Source organism: Camelus bactrianus, chromosome 16 (assembly GCF_048773025.1).
Source record: "Camelus bactrianus isolate YW-2024 breed Bactrian camel chromosome 16, ASM4877302v1, whole genome shotgun sequence".
In the NCBI taxonomy this organism is placed as follows: Eukaryota; Metazoa; Chordata; class Mammalia; order Artiodactyla; family Camelidae; genus Camelus; species Camelus bactrianus.
Genome location: NC_133554.1, coordinates 41,207,669 through 41,231,595, shown reverse-complemented (window position 1 = coordinate 41,231,595; position 23,927 = coordinate 41,207,669). Strand labels below are relative to the sequence as shown.

The 23,927-nt window shown below is 56.6% G+C and overlaps 3 protein-coding genes across 8 annotated transcripts in view; 1 reads left to right on the top strand and 2 right to left on the bottom strand.

Annotated features, from left to right (window-relative positions):
* Positions 1–12,568, top strand: part of SMYD4 (SET and MYND domain containing 4) — a 59,277-nt gene extending 46,709 nt beyond the window's left edge. Inside the window, exons 11-12 of one of the 4 annotated variants that reach the window (XR_006726024.2) lie at positions 4,374–4,527; positions 12,461–12,568. Coding sequence is in view for 1 of the 4 variants with exons in the window: in XM_074343228.1 (XP_074199329.1) it covers positions 4,374–4,377 (4 nt within the window). In the remaining 3 variants the exon portion in view is untranslated. Of the gene's footprint in view, positions 1–4,373; positions 5,625–12,460 lie in introns of those variants that run through there. The other 3 variants (XR_006726022.2, XR_006726023.2, XM_074343228.1) reach the window with 3 other exon arrangements.
* SERPINF2 (serpin family F member 2) lies at positions 2,100–9,406 on the bottom strand. Of its 2 annotated transcripts, none has more exons than XM_045518989.2 (10): positions 9,266–9,406; positions 8,023–8,089; positions 7,840–7,878; positions 7,658–7,720; positions 7,158–7,362; positions 6,548–6,691; positions 6,199–6,402; positions 5,624–5,766; positions 3,885–4,089; positions 2,100–3,252 (listed from the first exon to the last, which is right to left on the bottom strand). In XM_045518989.2, the coding sequence occupies exons 2-10, from the start codon at positions 8,083–8,085 to the stop codon at positions 2,840–2,842; spliced, it is 1,479 nt and encodes a 492-aa protein (XP_045374945.1). In that variant the 5' UTR covers positions 8,086–8,089; positions 9,266–9,406; the 3' UTR covers positions 2,100–2,839. The 2 variants fall into 2 exon arrangements, with proteins under 2 accessions (XP_045374945.1, XP_010956499.1); XM_010958197.3 differs by having other exon boundaries at positions 7,158–7,359.
* On the bottom strand, positions 10,179–21,123 carry WDR81 (WD repeat domain 81). Of its 2 annotated transcripts, XM_010958328.3 has the most exons (10): positions 17,227–21,123; positions 16,399–16,506; positions 15,939–16,129; positions 15,635–15,825; positions 15,228–15,393; positions 14,984–15,149; positions 13,609–14,298; positions 12,903–13,048; positions 12,449–12,628; positions 10,179–11,403 (listed from the first exon to the last, which is right to left on the bottom strand). In XM_010958328.3, the coding sequence occupies exons 1-10, from the start codon at positions 20,891–20,893 to the stop codon at positions 11,083–11,085; spliced, it is 5,826 nt and encodes a 1,941-aa protein (XP_010956630.3). In that variant the 5' UTR covers positions 20,894–21,123; the 3' UTR covers positions 10,179–11,082. The 2 variants fall into 2 exon arrangements, 1 of the variants encoding a protein (XP_010956630.3); XR_012499570.1 differs by lacking the exon at positions 10,179–11,403 and having other exon boundaries at positions 12,495–12,628; positions 13,595–14,298.
* Positions 21,124–23,927: the final 2,804 nt, after the last annotated feature.

Below are 23,927 nucleotides of genomic sequence, written 5' to 3'. Positions count from 1 at the left end.
ACGAGGAACAGGTAATTTATCATCCAAACCCTTCTAAGTGCAAAAGCAGGTGCTATGAGTTAAGCTGGAACCACAGACATAACTCAAACTGTCCTAGGCAGACTGGGACCTATAGTCACACTGTATTAGTGTGGCATTCCAGTCATAACATGTTCAAAATGGAAATCTCCAATCAGCCCTGAAATCTGTGCTTCATTCTGATTCCTATCTCAGTAAAAACCATTTTCTCAAGACAAAAATCCAAGGATTTGAGGGATGAACTCCATCATCCTTGTCTTTCCTCTCCCTCATTTCCCATACAATCTATGCACAAATTATATATCGTCTACCTGCAAAATATGGCTGAAGCCGGACCACTTACCTGCATTTCCACAGCCAGCACCCTGGACCAAGCCATCTACATTTCTTGCCTGCTAACCAGCCTCCCTTCTCCCGGATTTGTCCCTCTACAGTCTTCACACAGCGGCCAAGTGAGCCTCCCAGAGTTTATCTCCAACCGTGGCACCCCTCAATTAAAGCTTTCCCCAGGGAATGAATAATTGCCATCTGCAACGACACTGATGAATCTCACAAACAGGAGGTTGAATGAAAGAAGCTGGGCACAAGAGAGCACAGACTATGATTCCTTTACAGAAAGTTCAAAACCAGGAAAAACTAGTCTGTTAGCAGAAGTGAGGAGAGTGAGTACTGTTTCTTGATCTGGGTGTTGGTTGTACCGGGGTACTTGGATCAAGGAAAAAAGTCATAACGCTTAGGTACAGTTCGGACTCGTGCACTTGGCACACTATACTACAACACAAAATTTTAACTTGTTTATTGTCTGGACCACTCTACCACCAGGTTTAGGCTCTGGGCAAGTAGGATCTTGTCGGCTTTTTCATTGCTGCAGTCCCAGAGTCTGGGGCGCTGCCAGGCGCACAGGAGGCACTTGATAAGTATTCACAGGGTGGAGGATGCAGTGAAGGCAGCCAGACCAGCTGCCCGGAGAACACAGGAGGCGACAGCAGTGGTCCTCAGGAGTGATGACTAGATCCAAACCATGGCTAGAGCCCAAGTGGAGAGGAGGAGAGAGCTGAGAAAACTCAGGAGGTAAAATTAAGATGGGGGGCTTGCTGATTTCGCTTTTCAGTTACCTCTTACCTCTCCTAAAATAACGACAGTCTTTGCAGTGGCCCTAAAGCCCTCCGAGATCTGTCCCCGGTTCCTCTCTGCCTCTTTCCTACTCCTTCCCCCTCACTCCCTCCACTCCAGGCCCACAGATCTCCTGCTCATCCTGAATCCTGGGAGCAGCTTCCGCTCCTCTGCCCAGGACTCTCTTCCCCAAGATGTCCCCGTGTTGCCACCTTCACCTCCTTCTAGTCTCTGCTCCAAAGTCACCTGCTCAGGGAGGCCTTCCCAGCTTTATTTCTCATCAGACCTCTCATCACTCTGTGACACACCATATATTTCACTTGTTGATTTATTACCCAGCTCCCCCTACTTGGTTTGAAAGAGACGAGATTGCATCCCAGGCACTTGCTCTTAACCCTGCACTACAGGGCTGCAGGTGACTGCTGCCGCATGGATGCCCTGCACTCACAGACAAGGGCCCACCCATGAGGACACCCATGCTGCCCCCGGCCCTGTGCCAAGGTGCCCCCAATGACTTCCCCCAAATCCTCAGGTGCTGACAGCCTTCAGCCAGAGCCCAGTGCTCCCGGCAGCCTGCCCCCGGCTGGCAGGAGCCAGATCCTGGCAGAGGGGGCTGGCATGTAATTAGAAACTCCTCAAGCTCCCTAATTGCCAGTTCTTCTCCCAAACCAGGAGGCTGGCGCTATTCTGAGCCACTCCTGTTGCTGGCTGCCTGAGGCCCATAGAGAGAGAGGAATAGACTGAGGGCAGAGCCAGGCTGGCATGGCGGTGGCTCTGGAGAGGGCTGGCACAGTCAAGGGGACTGCACAGGAGAAGGGCTGGCGAGTGGCCAGAGGCCAAACGTGGCACGGAGGGCTGCTGCTCCAGCCGCCCAGCCTGCTTCTCAGTGAGTCTGCCCTGTGGCCTCCTCCCCGCCTTCCTCCAGCCCCCGTCCTCCCACCCATGCCCAGAAGAGTGACATCAAAGCAGACAGGCCCATACATTCTTTATTCAGGTGGCATAAAAATCACTACAAAAACTTTGCAAAAGAGCCTTAGGGAGCTGATACCCCCCCCACCCCCTCAGCCCCTGAGTCCCCGGGCAGAGGGGAGAGTAAGGAAGGGGAGTCCTGGCAGTGTTGGTACCTCCAAGGACCAGCGGGGAGACTAAGGTGACAGGGTGGGCTGGAGGCTGGTGGGCCCTGGATGGCTTAGGACACAGGCAGTTGTGTGGGGGGGCTCGACCTCCATCCACAGAGCAGGACGAGGCCAACCCACAACATCTAGCCCACGACAGTGCTTGGCATCCCTGGGCCACCCCCGGGGCCTGTCTTTCCTCTCCCCAGTCAGGGTGTCTACTCCCCTCTGTCCCCCTCTTTCTGGTAAACAGGTGAGGAGGTGCCCCAGCCGACTTAGGGAATAAGCTACTAGCTTCCTGACAAAAATGAATTCACAGCTGCCCCTCTGCCCAAGTCCCAACAAGAACACCCTCTGAGCCCCTTTGGAAGAAATGATGGGAGATCGAGGCCCATGGTTCCCTGATGCCTGCTCTCCTCCTGGCACCACCCCACCCCAAACACCCCAAAAGGAGATGGGAGAGAAGGGCTCCTCTCCTCTCCCAGCTGCCCACCCAGGCCCCCACCCCCATCCCACAAAACTGTTTGGATAGAGTCACATGAGTTGAGAAGCTGGTCCAAGCAGGGACTCGGGACGCTGGCGGCCACAGCCCTTCACTTGGGGCTGCTAGGTTGAGGGTAATCCTCCTCCAAGGGGGGTGCGAGTTTCAAGTCAGGGCCAAAGGGCTTGTCTTCGAGGGAGAAGGATTTCTCATTCTGGAAGGAATCCCTGTTGTCAGGGGAGTCCTGCTGCTCCTTGCGCTCTGGCTGCGCACCAGGGTTGGGGTTCCTCACGCTGCCCACAAAGAGTGGCAGGCTCATGGTGTCCTCGAGGATGAGGAAGAGAAAGGGGCGGTTCACGCTGAAGGCAGAGAGGGACATGCGGGACATGGCAGTGCTGGTTGCCGCGGCTGCCTCCACGCCAGCCTCACTGAGCTCCAGTGTGGACTGATGCTGCACACTAGATACCACCAGACTCTCGTCCGAGATCCCACTCAGGTCAGGGGCCTGGAACAGCTCCTGCAGGCCTGCCCAGGACAGGAGATGGCTGGTCAGAGCTGCCTTCCATTCCATGTGCTGCCTGGACCTGCCTGGGAACGAATGTCTGGCATCCTGACCAGGGAACACCTTGAACCTACAGATTGCTGGTTAACTCCTATTCAGCCTTCATGTATCAGCTTAGAGGTCACTTCCTCCAGGAAGCCTTCCCTGATCCCCTTCCTCAAAATCCAGATGGGTATCTTTTCAATTTTCTCCCCGGTGAGCTGGAGAGAAGCCCTCTGTCTTATCACTTATGCTGAATTATAAGTACCTGATTACTCATCTGTCCACCCCATCAGATCAGACCGAGCTCTTTGTACATTTTGCACTCCCCATGCCTAGCACAGTGCCCCTTGCAGGAAACCCAGCGAGGCCCACATGCCACCCCAGGCTCTCCACCCAGGATTCTTGGCAATGCTCAGTCTTAGGCAGAGCATTCCCTAGGCACCCTCAGCAACACCTCCCGACCCCATGACAGAAGGTCCAAGAGTGCGTATCAGACCCTCTCGCCTCCCTAAGCCTTTTCTAGCTCTGATTCAGAGCTGCCAGCTGGGGGCTTCCTCCTCAGCAATCCCACCCAGCTTGGCCTGGGGGGCTGTCCCATGCCAACCCTCCTTACCCAGCTGGCTGAGGGTGGCCTCCAGGTCCAGCTGGTATTTCAGATGCAGCCTAGGCAGCTGGACCTTGGTGGGCCTCTCCCGCAGCAAGGGCTGGTGCAGGATGTCCCAGCTCAGGTTGGCCAGCACCTGGGACACATTCCACTCGAAGTGGGTGGGCACGATGACCACAAAGCTCATGTTGTTCTTAAAGGGGAAATGAGCCACCTACAGACAAGGGAAGGAGACATGAGGACCAGAGAGCACCCAGGCCCAGGTGGGGGCTGAGCCAGCATCGCTTACGAGCCAGATGGACCTCCATCCTTCGCAGGTGTGTGTGGGGCCTCCCTGAGTGTCCACGTCCTCACCTGTGTAGTAGTAGTACCTGCCTGCACTGCAGGCTGACATGTAAGGGGAAGAGTTACTCTTTTAAAAGCTTCTAGCAGAGTATCTGCACATAGGCAGTGCTCACGCAGTAAGTGGTGCTTTTCTCTGTCCTCATCTCTTACCAGCTAACCTGTGACTGGGGGTGAGGAATCCCGTGTCCACTTCTCACTTTCTCCACGTGTACAGTGGACTGGGTCACCCTAGTTTCCACAGAGGAGCGGCTGCCAGTGGGGGTATACACTCTCCACTCTCTCCTCTAAAAGTGACTTGCCTGGCTATGTAAGTATACTGTGATTTGGAGTAACATTTCATGTGAGCGGGGTTTCTGCAGCTAAAGGAGTGTGAAAACCGCCGGGTTCCATGAGCCCTGGTGGCTATGACTCCTTGGGTTCCAGGCAGAACACCCAGGAAGCAGGAGCCCTGCAGTGGGAGGGGCAGTGCCAGCACCTGGGCGGCCAGCAGAGGGCCTGAGCAAGAGGAAGGCCAAGGAGGGCAAGGGACAGAGACGAAAGGGTGAAGGAAGTGTAGGCAGGACACAGCCTGGCGGGAAGGAGCAGCAGAAAGAGAACTGATGAGGTGAACTAGACGGTCCCCATGTCAGGGGGAACTAGAGGAAACAGGGATGCTGCTCCAAGGGCCTACCTCACCCACAGCCCCTCTCAGAAGGGCTGCAGGAGTGGCTGTGGTCTGCGTCATGCTGGCCTCGTGAAACTAACCCACACCGCCGTCTTAGCCCCAGCCGATTGGCCCAGAGATCAGTGCTCAAGCCAAGGGGACCACGTTTAGGCTAGAAGCAAGGGAGGCCACACTCGAGATAGCTTGGCATAGCACTCTGTCTAATCCATCCCAGTCAGATTCTCCCTTCTAAGGAGTCCTGAGTGAGAGCTCAGGTCCCATCTCAGATCCGGGGGTGCTGAGGTCCTGTGCTGCCCCATAACCCACGAGTCCTTGTAATAAACCCCCATAACCAACGATCACCTGGGTCTCAACTCAGTGCCCCCTTCCTCAAAGAATACTTCCTGACTACTCTAGCTAAAATATCTTTCCTAATTACTAATTGATCACTCTTCTACCCCCAATATCTGAAATTATCCTGTTGATTTATGTTTGCTTGTTCACTGTGTGTCTTCCCTCCTGAGAGCAGGAATCAGGCCTTCCTTGTGTTCCTCTAAACATGCAGTGCCTGGAACAGTATCTGACACCCAGCAAATGCCCAGTGAGTGAACCCCTGAGTGGGGGCACAGCGAGACCTTTCAGAGCCACCTGCCCCAGCGACACGACTGCAAGGAAGATGGGGCACACACCAGCTCCACAACTGCCCACTCCCTTCCCCATCTCCCAGCACCCAGGCCCGGCCTGGGCAATCAGGGGTGACCTGCATCTCAGGCTGCTCCAGCAGGAACCAGCGCAGTGGGTATGAGCGGGCTTGCATCATGTCCACCGGCACCGTGAACTGCTCGTCCAGGTGAAAAGTATCTCTCTGGGTGAGATTTGGGTCGAACTTGCTCCTCCAGAAGCCTGCATCCAGCAGAGGGCAGGGGCCATATAGACTGGGACCAGGGTGGGTTCTGTACCACCAGCCTCTTCCCCGTCCCACCCGGAACCCATCCAAGGGTGGAGGATGTGCCAGTTGATACCCAGTTGATCTGAGGAGCAATTGCAGAATCTGGACTTTATGTTCTCCAGAGCCCTACTGTGCTCCCAGGAATCATCCCCTAGGTCTTTTCAGCCTTGGTTTCCTCCTAGGGAACTCTCTCCATGACAGCCCCGTGCAGTTCCTGGGCCCACTCCCTGCCACACTGCTTACCTGCCTCCTACTCTCCCCACTGCCTCCTGGCCCAGCCCCGAGGAGGAAGAGGGACCCTCAGAACAAAGCTTGCACAGCCCCACTCAGCCTACAGGGCAGGGGTAGGGACTGCAAGGCAGGGACCTCAGAAGGGGGGAGCGCACCCTGGAAGTGGATGGCGTTGAGCAGAAGCAACACTGTGCCATCTGACAGGTCTGAGAGGAAATCCTCAATCTTCCCCTCTGTGGCCTCCTTCACCCATTGGTTGATGTTCGCCAGGTCATCCTCCTTCCTCCCCGTCAGGCTCACAGGCTTTGCACCAAAGAGCTGCTCTGACTGCTCCATGAAGTCCTCTTTGATGCGGAATCCTGCACAGAAGGGCCCATGAGCTGTTACCGGGGCTCAGGCTCCAGAGCCAGCTGTGCTGACTGGCTGCCTGAGGCCAGGCCCATCCCCTTCACCCCCATCCACCCCAGGGTGCTCCCTACAGAGCTCCCTGCCACCAGCACCTACCTTTCTGCAGGTACATTCTGGCAGCCAGTCGGAATGCCCCAGGACCCAGGTCCTGGCAGAGGCGGCTGAGCAGGTGAGGGAGGCAGGGCCCCGAATCTGCATGCAGCACCTGCTGCAGCCTCTGCAGCGTTTGGTTCTGAGCACCTGGAGGGACACAGCAGCTGTGGTCCAGGCTGGCAGGGGCCACGTAGTCAGGGCTCACACCCCCACTGCCCGCACCAGCCCCTCTTGAATACCTACAGTGAGCATGCTCACCAGATCGCACTTTCTCCTCCCATATCCTGAACTGGACTCAGGTACAGGACTCCCATTTTCTACTTCCATCTCTGCTGCTGCCAGTCTGGGTGGCCTCACCTCAGTGCCTTCCCTCTTTTGGACCTCAGTATCCCACAGTGAGACCCTCCAGTCCAAAGAGGACATTGTAGTTATCAAACTCTTGCATAAAAATCACCAGAAGCATATCCTGGGCCCAGTCCTTAGGACTCTGACTCACAGAGACTGGAGTCTGCCTTTTTACCAAACATCCAGGTGACCTTGATGGAGGAAGCACCCACTAGTAAACTCCGGGTTAGCAAGTGCCTAGTGGCCTGGACAGGTGCTGCCATAGTACCTAGTGCCAGGTGAGACAGTGCCAGGGCCACACTCAGGGGCGATAGGATGAGGTTGGGCCTGGTGGAGTTTTGGGCCACCAAGGAAAACAGATCTGTCGTGAATGCCATCATGGCCTGGGCCAGCCTGTGGGTCTGCTCCGGGGTTGGAGCCTCCTTGCAGTCTCCTGGGGCCTTCTTCCAGGCAGTCTTGCCCCCCAGCTCCTGCTGGGACAGATCAGTAGTCAGTAGGATCAAGGGGTCAGCTCCAGGTTCTGGGTTGAAGATCTTCAAAGCCCCCGTGCCAGGAACAACAGGGCTTTGTCTCAGTCCAGACACGAGAGGGAGAGTCACATGGGCAATGGCATTCTGGGGATTAGGTCCCTTCCTCAGGTCCCTCCCACCCTTTCCCTTCAGGCCTCAGCCTCACAGCCATTCTCCCTCCCACCATTTCCTCACCCCTGCTGACTGGCCCTCCTCCCTCAGGCCCCGCCCACTCTTCCCCAGCCCCACCTGGTTGTACCTGTTTGCCCAACTTGAGGAGGAAAAGTGGGGGCAGTTTCTCCTGGGTCTGCCCGCTCATTAACTGAAGAAAGGAAGCAGATGGAGAGCAACCCTTCCTGCACAAGGCCCCCCACCCTGCACAAGCCACAGGCAAGGCCCCTTGGGGCCTTCCTCCCCGTCATGCCTCTCACTCCCCAGTACCTGCTGGCCCAAGGGTTCCATGGCGCCCACAGGAGAGAACTGTTGAAAAAGGCATGAGGAAAGGAGGGGGAACCCCTAAAGCCAAACCCTCCCTTGACCCAGCCCCCATCCCCTTCTCCCCCAGACCCCTGGCCTCTCCCTCAGCCTCCTCCCTGTCCCACCCAGACCGCAGCCAAGGCTCACCACTGAGCAGGGGCCTCGCATGCAGGACAAGCTGAGCACCAGGAGCCCCCAGAGCAGCGCCATGTTCCTGTGCAGGACAGGAAGCCTCCGTTCCTACCTCGCCCCCACACCTGCTGTGGAATCCCACCCACATGTTCATGGGCAGGCAAGTTCCTGAGCCATTACCGCGGAGGGGTGATGACACCAGCTCCAGCACACACGCCCAGAACACATCAGCAGAGGCTCTCCACTCTGAGGGGTAAATTGCTTGAACTCGCCCCTGAATTGCCTTTTCCACTTTGTGTTTTTTGGTTTTTCACATTTCATGCACTGAAAATGTTTTGGTTCATAGGGGGAAAATATTACCCAAACCAAAAAAGTCTTCATTTTTCAAGGCCTGGTGTTGTGAGTCAGACTTGGGTTTGTCTCCAGGCTGTGCCTCTTGGCAGAGGACCTAGGACATCTCCCTTAACCCCTCTGGGCTTTGCCTTATCTTGTAAACTGGTGGCAAAAGTCCCTACCTCCTCCATGTGTATTGTGGGGACCAGTGTAAGTCATTTTTTTGTGAGCCCTGACTATATGGCCTAGCACTCAGTAATGGCTGTTGTCAGCCTAGCCGAAGGCCCCTCTTCCGGGAAGCCTGCCCTAGGAAATCTCCCTACTGGGGCTCCCTCCCTAGAGCGCTTATCCAACCACTGTCCATTGGCCCACCTTTTCTGGCTGGTCTGTTCTTGCCCACAAGGGTGGACGGGCCTGTGGTCTCAGCAAGGGGGATAGGCTGGGCCAGAGGCTGGCATTGTTGACCCAACAGCAGAGCCTAATGAATGACTCTGGACAGAGCCACCTTTGGACTCACAAGAAACACAGGTCTCACCCCCTGTTCTGTCCCAGGCTGGCTCCGGGAAGCCAGGCTGGTGGGTGGGAATGGTCAGGTCTGGTCTAGTCTCCGAGCAGGTCTCACAGACACTGACCCCACACCTATCTCAGGCCCCATCTTTCTGGAGTGTACTTCTGTCACCCAGGCCCCATCCCCATCACACACAAGGACCCTTGGCCAGGACGCTGATCTCCAGGCTGGACTTTTGAATCCTCCTGGCAAGAAAAAGCCTCCAATTTTTCACATTCCAGAGAGGCTCCCCCCAGAACCCCCACGCTGGCTCTTCATCACCCAAGGAGGCTGGGAAATTACAGGTCTCCTGAATAAACTCAGCCCAGACCCCCTCAGCCAGGTGGGCACACTGAGCCACCTCCCCACTCCTCATACCTCTGCAGGCTTCTCGCTGCTGCACACGATGTCCCTCTGTCCACACTTGGGTGCTCCCCACGCTCTGCCCAGGCTCCAGCCAGCCCAGCTCAGCCCTCCCCTCCCACCAGGACCTTTGCTCTCAGCCAACCCCTGTTCCGATTGCTTTCTCTTCTGGTAAATATTGACCTGCACATCCGGTTAAACATTGATATTGAGACCACAAACCCCTTTCCCACCAGGGCATCTAATACTGGAACAGCACCTGGAGCCCTGGTTGGGGTGTGGGTCCCACCTGAGCCTGGAGAAAGGTTTAGGAAACAGTTGAGGAGGCTGTCCTCAGCCAGAGGGCAGATCCGGGAGGACAGGGGCCTTCCAGTGACCCCATGAAGTGGGGGGTTATCCCACTATAGTCAGGCTCAGAGAAGCTGTTGAGTTGCCCGAGGACACAGAGCTGGTCTCAGAGTTACATCCAGGTTCCTACTTCCAGTGCCCTTTCCTCTCCCCGACAACTGCCTCCCTGACAACTCCCTGGTCTGGTCAAGAGGAGGGAAGGGGAAGCTGCAAGAGCCTAGGCAGGGAAGCCAGGATAGGATGCCCATTCCCAGCCCTCATATGCCCAGGATCCTGGTTGGCTGCCTTCAGCCTGGCTCCGGAAGGCAGAGGGTGGGAAGAGGAAAGATGCAGAAGGATGCAGCCTCTCCCAACTCCCTACCTCATCATGAGCAATGCCTCCTTACCCTCCCCAAGGATAAAGGTTCTGGAAACTGGCCTGGTGCTGCACGAACCAGAAGCCCTATACCCTGTACCGCCTGAAGAATAGTGATCAGGCTGCCTCCCCACCTCCTGCCCTAATCCTCACTGTCCTGAAAGCTGTAGGATCTCAACTTTTCCCTACCCTGACACCAGTCAAGAAAAGCCTCACTCGGTTCCATGGCTCTTCCAAAGGATTTATTGATCGTATTTACATCTATTGCAAATAGTGAGAAGGCAGCAGGGCCCAACCTCAGACCTCATCTCTGCTCCAGAATGTGAGGTCCCAGGGATGCCTGAGTCTTCCTATCCCCCGGGGGAGGGAGACCTGAGATGCAGAGAAAATTCTTCTCACCCCTTCTTTCAGGGTCTTGGACCCACTCCCCTAGAGGTTCCAGACACAGAGGCTGCCTCGTCAGCTCAAGGCACAAACACTGTGGTTTGGGGTAGGCAGGCAAGGCATGGGGTCACTCCTGGCAGGCACCACCTGGCCCAGTCCATCTTCCATCCTTTGGTCCTGCCCTCTTTCTTCCCCTACTGGTCCCACACTGGGCAGGGTCTGGCTGGGTGGACACTTAAACCCCAGCCCAAGGCCCGTACCTCCTGGACCATGGCCAGCCCTCCTTAGAGGCTGGAGTCCAAGCACCATCAGTGTTGTGGACTGGGGCAGCTTCCCTGTCTTTGTGGGACAGGGGCAGAGACAGCCCAGCAACGGGTCTTAGGCTGGAGATTGGCTAGGCAGGGCGAGTCTCCCTTCCCCTTCCCAGAGCTTCCTGTCCCCATGTGAATCCAGAGGGCAGAGCTGAGGAGAAGAGGGCAGCGATGCCTTCCCAGACTCTCTCTAGCTTCCTGCTGGCTAGGAGCAGCATCATCCCAAGCCATGAGTGAGATCCCTGCAGGCAGCCTCAGTGGCTCTGGGGGTTCTGAAGCCCAGATCCCACCCCGCCCTAGGTGGCAGGCCCTGTGGGTGCCTAGGGAACGGGGCCTGAGGCTTGCCTGGGAGGAGCTACTGGGGCAACAGGGGTGAGGGGATGGACTCCCAGAAGATGCCTGCCTGCCCCAACCTGACCAGCTCCCACCTCAGCCTATGCCAGGAGGCGGACGACCCCATTGTCTGAGCCCAGCAGGAGGTGACGCCTGGTGGGCAGCAAGGCCAAGCTGGTGAGGGTGCCACGGAAGTTCTCAGAGCTGAGCTTGGTGGTGGCTTGGGAAGGCGGGTCAAGCAGGGAACAGACGCCGATCTTGTTGGCCACAGTGCCGGTGACCACCTCGCTGCCATACAAGTCGAAAGTGTGGATAGGGTCGGATGCTGACTTGTAGTGATGCGTGGGCTTCTGCTCCAGCTCCTTCCAGACGGTCAAGGAATGGTCAGAGGAGGAGCTGACCAGGACACTGCCCTCCACCGCCTGCCCGGGGAAGAGGAGAGCCTCAGCGGGGCCTAGGGTCTTCCCATTTTCTCCCACAGTATCTCCCAGGAAGACGGTGCATCCTGAGCTGGGGACAGGCTGCCATCCTCCCACGTTAGATTAATGTTAGATAATACGAATATATTAAAGTGTCATCAACCTAGTCATCATTATAACTTGAGCACTTCATATGTTCTAGTAAGATGTTTAATGTGCCAAACAACTTAACCCTCATAACAACTCTGAAAGATAAATGCTGCCATTGTTCCCTTTTTAAAGAGAAAAAACACTAAGGCTCAGAAAAGTTAAGTAACCATACCAAGGTCACAAAGCCAATAAGTGGCAGAGCCAGGATCAACATCCAGGCTGACCTCAGCACCCTCCTGATGCTTTCTTGGAATATTTAGAATTTAGAAGCATCTAGTACCCAGGGTGCCCTGGGGGACGCTGGCGGGAATCAGGGGCAGCCTGCCCTGAGCCGTGGCAGTGCATGTCCCCTGGTGGCCACTTAGGATGGAGAGGGAGTCCCAGTTGCCTAGAAAAATCCTCCCACGAATAGCCCTGTCCCTCCCTTCCTGTACCTCCCTGGGCATTTCCCTTAGGTCTGTGATTGAAAATGGGGCGGGGGTAGAGGTGTGGACAAGATTCCCATGCCCAGTTTGCCCCTGCCCCCACCAGGGCAGCCCAGCATGGGGCATGGACTCTGCTCAGTGGTCTGGGGGCAATAAACAGCCTCCCAGCTGAGCTTTATTTAACCTGAACTGGGTCACGGACAGAGCCCGACCCCTGATCCTCCAATCAAGACAAATATGGACAAGGGTTACTCATTAGAACATCTCCAGGAAGCAGCAGGGTCAGCTCGGCCCCCTGGTTCCCGCCCCCATGGCCTGCCTCCTGCCCAGTCCCCTGCAGTAGAGCTCCCTCCCTGCCCATCAGTCCTCAGACAGGTATACAAGAAGTCAGCTTGAGCTTGTCCTGTGTGGGCCCTAAGCAGAGACAGGGCCTGGAGCAGTCAGTGAGAAGGAAATGGGATCTGATTTGTCACCTTGATCTGCAGAATGTCCCCTTCATGGGCAGGCCAGCCACGCAGAACCAGGCCCGTACGGGTGTCCAGGAGCACCATGAAGCCTGAGGAGAAGCCAGCCACGACACTCCGGCCACTGGGGCTGACAGCCAGGGAGCGGACGAGCCCAGGGTTCAACCCGCTGCTCAGGCGGAACTCATGCTGCAGGCAGAGGAAGACAAGCTGAGGCCCCACGGCTCGCTCCCATCTGCTTTTCCCCAAGGTCCTGTTCCTCCCCCAACCCCCATAGCCAGAAAGCCTGAGCCTCGTCTCCCATCAAGGGGAGGGCTCCCTGTGTCCCAGGCCAGAATCCCACCTCAGGGTTTGCTGCTGCAGGTGATCTGTCTCCAAAGAGAAACTATGCCCTGGCCTCGTCTCTTCAGGGTCTCTCCTCCCTGCCAGACACCCAGGGCTCAGGGGACCAGACGCCCCTAACCTGCAGGCCAGGCTTCCTGCAGTCCACAAAGCGCAGGGTCGAGTCAGAGCTGGCCATGGTGATGCTGGTGTGGGGGGCAGGCATGACAGCCACTGCGGTCAGGGGCACCCGGCTGTCTGACGGCTCCACTGTGCGAAGGGTCTTCCCTGGGAACGAAAGGAGCGGTGGATCTGGGGTCCCAGCAACCGACGGAGGAGCCCTGAGTCCTCCAATCCCCTCAATCTACCCCACACCTGCCTCCCACATTCCCATGGCCAAGCCAGGTTCCTCTCTTCACCCCCTGCCCAAATTCTACCTCCCTCCCTACCTCAATGTTACACCATTCCCCCATCCCCGACTTTTTAACCTTGTTTCTCCCTACAACGATGACAAAATATAAGTGAGCAACCATTTACCAAATACTAGGTGCTACACGTTAAGCGCAACTCCTACGGGCGTTATCTTCTAAAGCAATTGTTCTGATTCTCATTTTGCAGATGGGAAGATTGATGCTTCCAGTAACAAAGTGACTTGCTCAAGGTCACTCAGCAAGTGAGCTGGCAGAGTCGATTTAAACTCAGGTATGATGGATTCCAAGTCCTAACTCCTCCTCTCTGTGGTCTCATCGGGTCACCCCTAAAACACATATCACCGCACCCCAAGCCCCTGACCCCAGGAGGAGTACAGGACGACAGCAACAGAACAGGCCTCACCTGGGCCCGCTCACCTGTGAAGGGGTCCCAGATGTGCACAGCCCCGTCACAGCTCACCACACACTGTGGGGCCTCAAGCTGGCCCACAAAGAAGACACTCTTGCGGTGCTGGGCATAGACCAGGCGTGGGGCTGTTTCACTGGTGCCGTCCCCAGAGTTGTAGAGCGGCCAGAGGCGCACAGTGCGGTCCTTGCTGCCACTCAGGAAGAAGTCCTCACTGCTCAGGGGCACCAGGCACTTGACGGCCCCCGCGTGGCCAGGGAAGCTCTGCAGGCGGATCTGATGGAAGTGGAAGTGGGCGTCCTGCTGGCTTACGCCAATCTCGTACTGCCAGTAGGCCAGCCAGTTCCCGCTCAGCCCGTGGGCGCTCCGTGGCAGCTCCCGCTTCAGCGCGTTGTCCTCGCTCTGGCTGCCGAGGCCCCCACCGCCCACCCCAGAGATGGGGCCCAGCGGGCCAGGGCTCTCAGGCTGGGAGTCATCGGGGACCTGGATGCGGTTCCCAACCAGGACGCTCCCAAAGGTCCCTGAGTGGCCGTCATCCTGGGGGCAGCCCCCACCCTGGGGGTCCCACTCAGGGCCAGTGCTTGGCACGGTGGGCTCCATGCTGGCAGGACCGCGACTGCTCGGGCTGATGCTCTCCAGATACAGCCCCGCCAGCTCCCCCACCAGCTCGTGGTTGGGGATGATTTTCCGGATGATGTCACCTGGATGGGAGCAGGAGAGGCCTGAGGTTAGGGGAGATGGCAAGTGACACCACCACCCACCCGAGGGCTTGGGAACCACAGAAGATGGGGCAGGTACTGGCTGTGTAACTCTGAGCAAGTAACTCTTCATTTTTGAGCCTCAGGTTCCTCCCCAGTAAAATGTGGATTCATTCATCCAGTATGTACACGTAAGCATCTTCCATGTGTGCTGGGCGCTGTGCTGGGCATCAGAAATAGAAGCGTGTGCAAGATAGGTCATGGTCTCCCTCCCACAGCTTAGATTTCAGTGGAGAGATGATAACATATCTGACCACAGGGCCGTTCATCCTATTCAGGGAGATGACACACGTAAACGCTCAGCAAGGGCCTGGCCTGTATAGGAAGCTACATGAACAGTGGGCCGCACATTTCTCTCATTTAGTTCCTAAGACGTTGGTATATAAGCCTGACTCCCCCACCTTCCCCAAGGACATGCCAGGTTCTCCTCTGCCTCCTTACTAGCTAATGCTCAGTCCTTGTTTATAAGTTACCTTGGACTCGGGGTCTGAGGCCAAATCCCTTTGCTCTGACCCAGAAAACTGTGCTTAACACCCACTACAGATTCTAGGGGCAGGGGGAGCGTGGTACCCTCCCAGGGGAAGAGACATAGCCACAGAGGCCAAGAGGGAATGTAATGGGACCGTACCCAACAGGCAGGAGAAGGGCACGTAGATTGTGTATGCCATCTCCAGGGTGAACACCTTCTGCAGCTCGTCCAGCAGGGTGGGGTCCACTGGCCTCTGCTGCCCATCGGAGAAGACCACCTCTGGCAGCTGGCCCTCACTGCGGCCCACAGACTCCAGCTTCAGATCCTATAAGCAGGAAGCCCAGGGAGTCACCCAAGTCCACGGCCCCTGACCAGCCCACCCCCACCAAGTAGGTCTGCCCACCTGATGCCGAAGCTCGTGCAGCTGAGAGAAGACTCGAAAGAAGGTGGCCACGGGCTCGCTCAGGTGCTGCTGGACCATCTCCTGTCCGATGCGCAGGCAGATGAGGGCGATGAGGCTGATAGTTTTCACACACAGGACAGTCCGGGCTTGGGCTCCACTTGGGAACCTGGAAACAGAGCTCATAAACTCCAGCCTTTCCCACTCACCACTCAGGACTTGCCCAGAATCTATCAAAAGCTGGGGCTATAAGACCAACTGGCCCAAACCAGATGAGGAAACAGAGACACAGAGAGGTGTGGCTTGCTCAGGGCCACCCAGCCGGGATCAGAACCAGGACTCCTACACCCCTCACCCCTGGGAGCCCCCTCAGCTGGGCTACTCCCCCGTGGGCTGGGGCAGGGGCCTACCCCGTGACGAGGGAAGTGAGGAAGCTGAGCACGGGCAGCAAGACCTCATGGCTGATGCGGGGCAGGATGTCCATGAGCGTAGTGTCTGAGAGGTACACGATGATCTTCTGTGCCAGAGTCACCGCTGCCAGCAGCCCCGCCTCCTTACGGCTATTCAGTCGACTGGGGCCTGGGGTGCTACCTGGGGACACCTAGGGTCGCAGAGCAGGTGAGAGCCAGGTTGTCCCACAGACTCCCCAGAGATCCTGGGTGGGTCCTCAGACTCCTTAGCCTCCCAGCCCCCAGAAGAATAATGGTGACTGACCAGGTAGCTGATGTAGGGCAGGTACTGGTAGGTGAGGACGGGTTCCCCATACAGATGGGCGATGTGGAGGAGGCAGCTGAGCACAGGGCCCGACACGATATCGCCCAGCACTGGTCTCTTCTGGTAGATGTTGCCGGCACTCAGCGGGGGGCTCTCACCACTGCTCACCGTGAACTGCTGCCTGGTGGGCCCTGCCAAGCAAGGAAGGGCCAGCAGCCTTGAGTAGCGAGTGGACAGCAGGCGGGAGGCCAGACTTCCAGGGACCGTGGCAGCCCCTCCTAGCCTGGGGTCTGCCCCGCACCCTACCCAAGAAAGGAAGGAGCTTGCAGGCTGGGACCCAGGACCTGGCCAGGAGGTGGTTTGATCTGAGGTGGGAGCAGGAAGGCTCCCCTACAGGGAACTGAAGATGGGCAGAGGGCTGGGAGGAAGCCCCGTCCACAGCACCAACCCCAGGCCTTACCAACATAACATGACGTGAGCAGGCGGAGCAGGTTCCGGGCCACGTGACGAGAGGCCACCGTGGGGCCGAGCTTGGCGGACAGCCAGCGGACCATCTTACAGGTCGTGTCTGCAGGGCGGGAGCAGACCCTGAGCTCATCAGATAACGGCAGCTTGCCACTCCTCACCAACTCTGGCTCCTACTCTGCCAAGGAGCACAGCCAGAGCCTGATCGCCCCACGCTGCCACCCTCTCTTCAGGAGCAGCGGAGGTGGCCTGTGGGACTCTGGCTTTGAGGTTGCTCCCAGCTCCTCTACTCGGGCACAACTTGCAGGAAGCTTACCTTTTCAGTGAATCTTCAGCTCCTAAATGACGTCCTGGCCTGGCCCTGGCTACCGCCCGCTCTGGCCTCTGCCCACTCCAAATCTCCTCAGTCTCTCAGTCTAACCATGCTGGCCTTTCACTGATTCTTTAATGGAACCATGACAGCCTCAGAGCCTCACATGTGCTGTTCCCTCTGCCTGGAATGCTCTTCCCACCTCAGACCCTGCCATTTTGGCCCTGCTACCTCCTCTTCATTGAATTTCAACTGGCCCTACTTTCAAGGAAGCCTTCTCTGACCACAAAAAATGAGATCTAAGCCCCATTTTATATTCTTTTGTAGCACTTCAGCCCTATTCTTTATAGCGCTAAAGTAACTTGTGCTTACTTAAGATTGTTTACAGCGTGGCACTCCCCTTTTGGATGCCCACATCTATGCTGCGTGTGGATCTGCTCAATCCACTGCTTGGCACAGGGCAAGGGCTCAGCAAATGAAGACCGATCAACACCTCCAGGCCTGAGAACTCACCAAGAAGGATCTTCTGTTCTTTGCCCTCCGACTGCTCAGTCAGTGGCTCCTCGCCTTCCTCGCCAACTGCCCCATCGCCATCAGCCACAACCGTATCCATGGACAGCACGGTGTCAGACAGGGTGAGCTCAGACGCCTCGGGGACCTCATCTTGTTCCCCTTCCCCCTCCTCCTCCTCCAACACCACACAGCCTTCCTCTTCCTCTTCCTCCTCGGAGCCTTCGCTTTGCTTCAAGTCCTGGCTGCTGTCGCCTGACCTGAGGCTGCTTTTGTCCACGGGGGCGCCCTCATCTGCGGCCCGCTCCTCTCCCAGGGAGGTCTCGCTGGTGCTGCTCTTGTCACTCAGCCGGCCCAGGCTCACAGCCTCAGCCTCCTGGGGCTGAGGAGATTCGGCCACGTAGAGCCCAGCCTGGAAGTCCTCTGTCTCAGGGAGGTCGGCTTGGTCATGGAAGCTGACTCCAGACGTGTAGTCCAGGAGCCCCAGGCCCGAGGAGGTGGCAGCCTCCCCATCCATCTGGATCTCCTCCCCAAAGGCACAGGAGCTGGGCCTGCCCCCCAGGAGCCCACTGTCTTCATCCTCAGCAGCCCCCGCCAGGCCCTTGCTTTCCTCCTGGGAGGCCTCCCCCCCAGCCAGCACCTGTAGGACGTGGGGCAGCAGGTGGATGAGGAAGGCCTGCAGGCCCAGCCGCACCATCAGCTGGGCCACAAAGCAGTCAGTGTACAGGTAGAAGCGGCCATGGAGCCGGCAGGGGCTCTCATAGGCACCAATGAGAGGCTTCAGCAGGTACTTATTAGCATTTTTGGGGCCCAGTGCCTTGGCAACGGGTTCAAATAGGTACCAGGCCGAATACACGGCCGTGTGCTCCTCAGACATGAGTGACAGGACAAAAGGCAGCAGGATCTCCAGGCCCTCGGGGGTGATGTCACTCAGTACTGCACCCAGTTGCTGCCACAGAGCAAAGACCAGCTCCCGCCCCTGGGCCTCGTCCTCCACACGCCTTGCCTGGTACAGGAGGATGAACTTGTGCAGTGCAGGGAAGTACGGAGGGAAGGGAACCACGGAGCTGAAGGGGCTGAGGAGCTGGGCCGGGCAGGGTGGGGGCAATCCCTGGGAGACGGGCCTGTACTCAAACAGTGGGCCCAGCTTGCCCCTCCTTGCAACCACGGGGCCTTCGGGGCCATTCAGCTGCAGAAGCATATCCAGCACAGGCTGCAGAGACACCGGGACCTCCTTGGGATAGCGTGAACAGAGCTCCCGAACAGCCTCGAAGCGCACCCACAAAGGCGCATCCGGTGGCAGTGTCCGGACCCTTGTGGCAAACACCATCTCTGCCAACAGGACACCCAGCGCCTGCATGTCCCGATGGAAGAGAACCTGCAGCTGCACAGGTGGCTGGACCTGGGACTGCTCAGGCACCTCCAAGCGGCCCCCTAGGCCTTTGGTCAAGAAGTTGCCCAGCTTCTCCAGCTCTTCCAGAGCCTGCACAGGATTGAAGCCCTCTGGAAGAAGAATCTTGCCCTCCTCACCTTCCCCAAGGTCTGCACCAGCAGCTTTGTTCCTGCGGCCTGGTCGAGAAGCTGAGGCCCCTGAAAAAGACAGGAGGCCTGGGGGCGCTTGACTGGAGGAAGCGGAGGAGGAAGAAGAGGGGCCTAGCTGGTCACCTGCTTTCCCAGCAAGAGAGATGGAATCCAGAGCTTCTGTGGCCTGTTCTAAGTCATCCTCCCCTGCCCCGGGCCGGTCTCTGGCCCAGCCAGCCTCACAGGGAGTGGCCTCCAAAACTGGCCTGCCCACCCCATTTGTAAGCTGTCCAGAGAAGTCCTCCTGGCCTGTGCTCTCCTGAATGGTCTGGAGTAACAACCTGGGAATGAGTGGAGGTTCCGGGGTAAGGGTAGGGGCCCCAGCCAGGCGCTGGGGGTGTGGCTGATCGAAGAGCTGCACCACGCCGTAGCTGGTCAGGTGCGTGTGGGCATCGACCAGGTGCAGACACACATTCTTCTCCTTCACAGCCTCCTTGCCCTGGAGTTTGTAGCCAAAAGTGAGATCAATCCAGTGGTGCAGGTCCTGAGACACCTCATGGCTCTCCAGCAATGCCCGGTGGGCAGCCACGAACTCCTGGCTAGAGCTGCACCAGGCCGGCACATCCAGGTCAGGCATGTCAGGGTGGATGGAGCAGAAGATGGAAGGATCGGTGTAGAACTCAGGGATGCACTCATCGGGTGTCCAGTTCTGCATGCGCTCCATACTGGCAGGATACTCGTGGGGCTCCCACTGTGCCCGCACGTGTCCACAGAGCACCGACCGGGGTGTGCGCCGAGCCTTGTACACATAGTATGTGATGTCAGAGAGCACGTCGGAGATGTGGTGAGGAACATGAGGTGGCTCCCCGCCACCTGCACCACCTGCCACAAACGCCTGCCGTGTCATCTCATAAGTGAAGTCCAGCTGCTTATCCCCCTTGTTGAGGCGGAACTTGGACTTGCGCAGGTCTCGGAAGCGCCCATGGGGCATGGTGAAGTCCACCACCCAGGGCAGCACTGGGTGGTAATTAGGATCCCCCTGCCGCCGACCTGCCAATCGATTCAGCTGCATGAGGTAGTGGAAGTTGCTGATGCGGCCATGGACCCAGTCTAGCACAAGGCCCCTAAGTTCCTTCTGGCGGATGGAACACCCGGGTCCCCCTTCTCCATCCTCTCCAGGCTCAGTGCCTGCCCTGGCCCTCACTACAGGGGTCTCCTCATTCTCATCCTCCTCAGGCCTCTCGTAAGCACTCAAGTCCAGCTGAAGCTCACTGCAAAGCTTCTCATCCACAGCAATGTGGTGCAAAGATAGGGCCCCACAGGCCAGTCCCTGGCGGTGACAGGCATCCATGGCCCTCAGCACACGGAAGAGAATGAAGAGCACCTTGGCTTGGCTGTTGGTCAACTTGGCAGGGCTGAAGGTGACCACATCATGCAGGGAGAACTGCACATAAGGGTGCACCATGTATAGCATCTCTGGCGACTCCAGCAAAGCCTCGGCTCTCAGAAGACTGGGACAGGCCGGGCTGCCCCGAGGAGGACAGAGGCCATCTCTTGCATATGATGGGCATTGGGTAGCTTCACCCACTGGCAGGAAGGGGCAACCATAGACCCTCTGCAGAGCTTGCCTTACTGAGTCCAGGGCAGGGACAGCTGAAGGCGCAGAGCTATGACTATAGGGCTGCCCATAAGTATGATAGGCATGGCGCCACAGGTTGCGATAATTCTGGGCAGCCACATCCTGCATGAAGCGAGTAAGGGTCTCTGGGCTGCAGGACCCCTCCTCGAAAGGCAGGCCGCCCAGTGGGTAGGTCAGCCTCCGTTTCCGCAGCCCGTGCACCTCCACTCGCGTCCAGCCGGGAGGCAGCCTCTGCACGGAGCGTTGCAGAAGAGTCCTGACTTCTGCTTCGCCCAGGCCCTCCGCCCGGGGGCAGGGTCCCAGGGGCAGCCGACGCTCGCGGAGGCTGGCTAGCCAGCGCGCGGGCACTAGGGCCACCACGTGGGTGCCCCCCGGGGCTGGAGCCAGCTGCCGGGCATCGATGTTCAGGTCCTTCTCCACGCACCGGAGTAGCTCCTCCATGTCGGGGCTTGGAGGTGGTGACCAGCCCTCAGTAAGAGCGACTTCCCGCCCCCTGCTCCCCAGGGCCATCCTCTCCTGGCCGCCTGGGGGCAGCGCGGGGCTGAGCCCAGCCACGGCCCTCTTCCCCACGGCTTCCGGGGTGCCAGGTCGGGCGGATGGGGATGGGAGAGGGACAGGGACGGAGGCGGCAGGGGTGGGCTAGGGACAGAGGCGGGTACGGGGACGCTCTTACCCCTCCGCAGGGTCCTGCGCTCCGGGCGCGGCGGGGCGGGGGTTGCGGGGCGCCAGCGCTGGGCTCCTCCGTGACGGGTCAGCTGACGTGGCTCACGTGATCGTCCCGGCACGGAAACAACCGCACGTGGCTGGACTGGGCCCGGGGACCCCGCCTCCTGCTCGCGCCACCGCCCGGCGGGCCTCGGCGCCCTCCCTCCCGGCTCTCTGCTTGGCCTGGGTGGCTTCGCTTCCTCCGGGGCTGGGAGGGGCTCCTGCAGGCCGCCACTGGTGCCGGGGTGGGGTATGCTGAACCGCCCACGAAGATGGGGGCTGCTGAACCACTGACGAGATTTCTTCTCCCCTCCCTACTTCCTCCTTCTTGCGCCCCGTCGCGGACCTAGGGAGGCTTTCCCGAGAGATCGAAGCTTTTAATCGCAGATCACCTCTGCCACCACCACCTCGCTCTGGTTTTACAGATAAGAAACCCGAAGCAGAGCTAGGACTTTTGACATCAAATTCCTTCACCGCCTCCATGCTGCCTTCCAAAAGAAAGAGCTTTAAATTTTCCAAAATATTTCATCAGTAACATTCCATCTGGCCCTCAGAACACTCAGTGAGGGAGAGAGGATGATTATTGTTTATATTTTACTGGTGAAAACCAAGAGCCTCCAAAGAAGCTTATCCAAGTGGCAGAATGAAGACTTAGAAGCTGGTGCACAGACTCTGTGCCCTGGAGTCCTCCCCACCCACAGCCATCTTACGGCTTTTTTTTTTTTTTTTTTTTTTTCTGTCTGTCTTAAATTCTGGAGGATAGAAGTGGCCGAGGCTCAAAGGCCTGGAATTCTTGGGAGGAAATGTCCCCCTAAGGATTTCCTGTTGAAGATCTGCCTCTGCGGTGCCACAGAGCCTGCCTGCTGTGGTCAGAGCCTACCAAATGCCACGGTGGCTGGGGGGAGGGGGCAGCACGGGACAGGGAGCCGAAACCAGAGAGCTGGTACCAAAATTACATGACTCCTTCAAAGGGTTTCATTTACGACTCATTTGCAAGATAGATAGGCCATTGTCTGCAGCAAACCCACTACCCCTGTTTTTTTGAGTCCCACTTCTAAGGAGTTTCCTTCACCTAAGAGTTTGGTGTGGAGATACGAGAGTTCCATAAAGGCACTTAAGAAAAACTAAAGTCCTAGTTAGAGAGGAGACAGGAATGGCTTAACGGTGATCTGATTCTATCTGTATCTTCTTTCTTGAAGGGGCAGCCAGAGCCCCTGATGTACTTGGTCACATGACTTTGGGCAGCCATAACTTAAAACCACCATTTATGAGCACTCATTAGGAGTCAGGCCTCACACCAAGCACTTTGCATACCTTGATTTCTTTAATCCTCACTATAACCCCCTTTTCCTTTTTAACTGAGGTGTTTAGATCTTTTGTTTAGGTTCGCGATGACAATTATCCTTATTTTTTTATTCTTATTTTTTATTGAACTGTAGTCGATTTACAATTACAAGTAGATTTAGTTTCATGTGTACAGCAAAGTGATTCAGTTATACACGTATATTATATATATGTATATGTATACGTATATGTGTGTGTATACATATGTATGTATATGTATACATATGTGTGTGTGTGTGTGTGTATATATAAATAAAACAACCCTTTTTAAGAAGATAGTTTTATACAATTTTAGGGTGAGGGAGCTGACTACCCCAGGTAACATGCCCAAGGTCACATAGCTAAGAAGTGGTAGAGCCAGGATTCAAATCCAGTCCTATCTTATTCTAAAGCCAATTTTCGTTGTACTCCTTGGCCTTGCACTATTGTTTTTTCAGCTGGGAAATGAGGTGTCCCTTGACAATCTTGTATCCCCAACATTTGTATGAGTACCTCAGATGAGAGGATGGTTTTGATGGTGAGGAAGTAGTGCCTGCTTCTTAGTACCAAAAAAATTGGGTCCACATGGTCTTTGTTCTGGTCTCAGTTTACCTAGATTGAGCAGGCATAATTTGTTTTTCTGAAAGTTTGTGTGTGCCCTGCCCTCTAGTGGTTTTGGCTTGCAATGCAGCAGTGACCTTGAGTGTAACTAACCTTACCTGTTACAGTTCTTTCCTTCCCTTAAATAGGGAATACTGGGTACTGGTGTACTGGTGTACTAAGATTTCTAGGGCACTGACACCTGCCGCAACCCGAGCCCTAAAACAGTGGTTTTCAAACTTCATGATGTATTTCTGATTGAGACCCTGGAGTCTGAATTTTTAACAAGCACCAGGTAATTCTGACGCAGTCAATCTGCAGGTCACAGCTCGGGATGTAATGCTCTGTAACAGCTCTATTTCCAAATGCTCCCTGAATCCCAATACAGGCACCCTTGGGCTTTGGGGAATCTGGTACCAAATTAGCCACTCCCCTTTGTCAACCTCAGTACTGAGTTTCTTGAAAGTCATGGTTTGGATGGTCAGGGAGGGAGGCTGCAGTAGCTCCAGTGGTCAGCCCATGCTGAGTGAGGTTAGCTCTTGCTGACCTGGCAAGGAGAAAAGTGAAGGAAGCTAATGTTTAGTGCACCAACTATGGGCCAGTTGCTGTGCTAGGTGTTTTCAAACATATATTTTTTTAAATCCCTACAATAAGCCATGAATTTATTATTTACTCTATTTTGTAGATGAGGCAATTGAGGCTCAGAGAAGTTACGTATCTTCATCAAGCTCACAGCTGTTAAGAGCTAGAATTTCAATCCAAATTTGTCTAACTCAGTGGTTCTCAACTGGGAGCAACTTTGGCCCCCAGTGAACATTTGGTAATGTCTGGAGACAATTTGGGTTGTCATAATAGGGGGTGGGGGGTGCTGCTAATGGCATCTAGTGGGCCAGCGATGCCACTAAACAAGCTACCA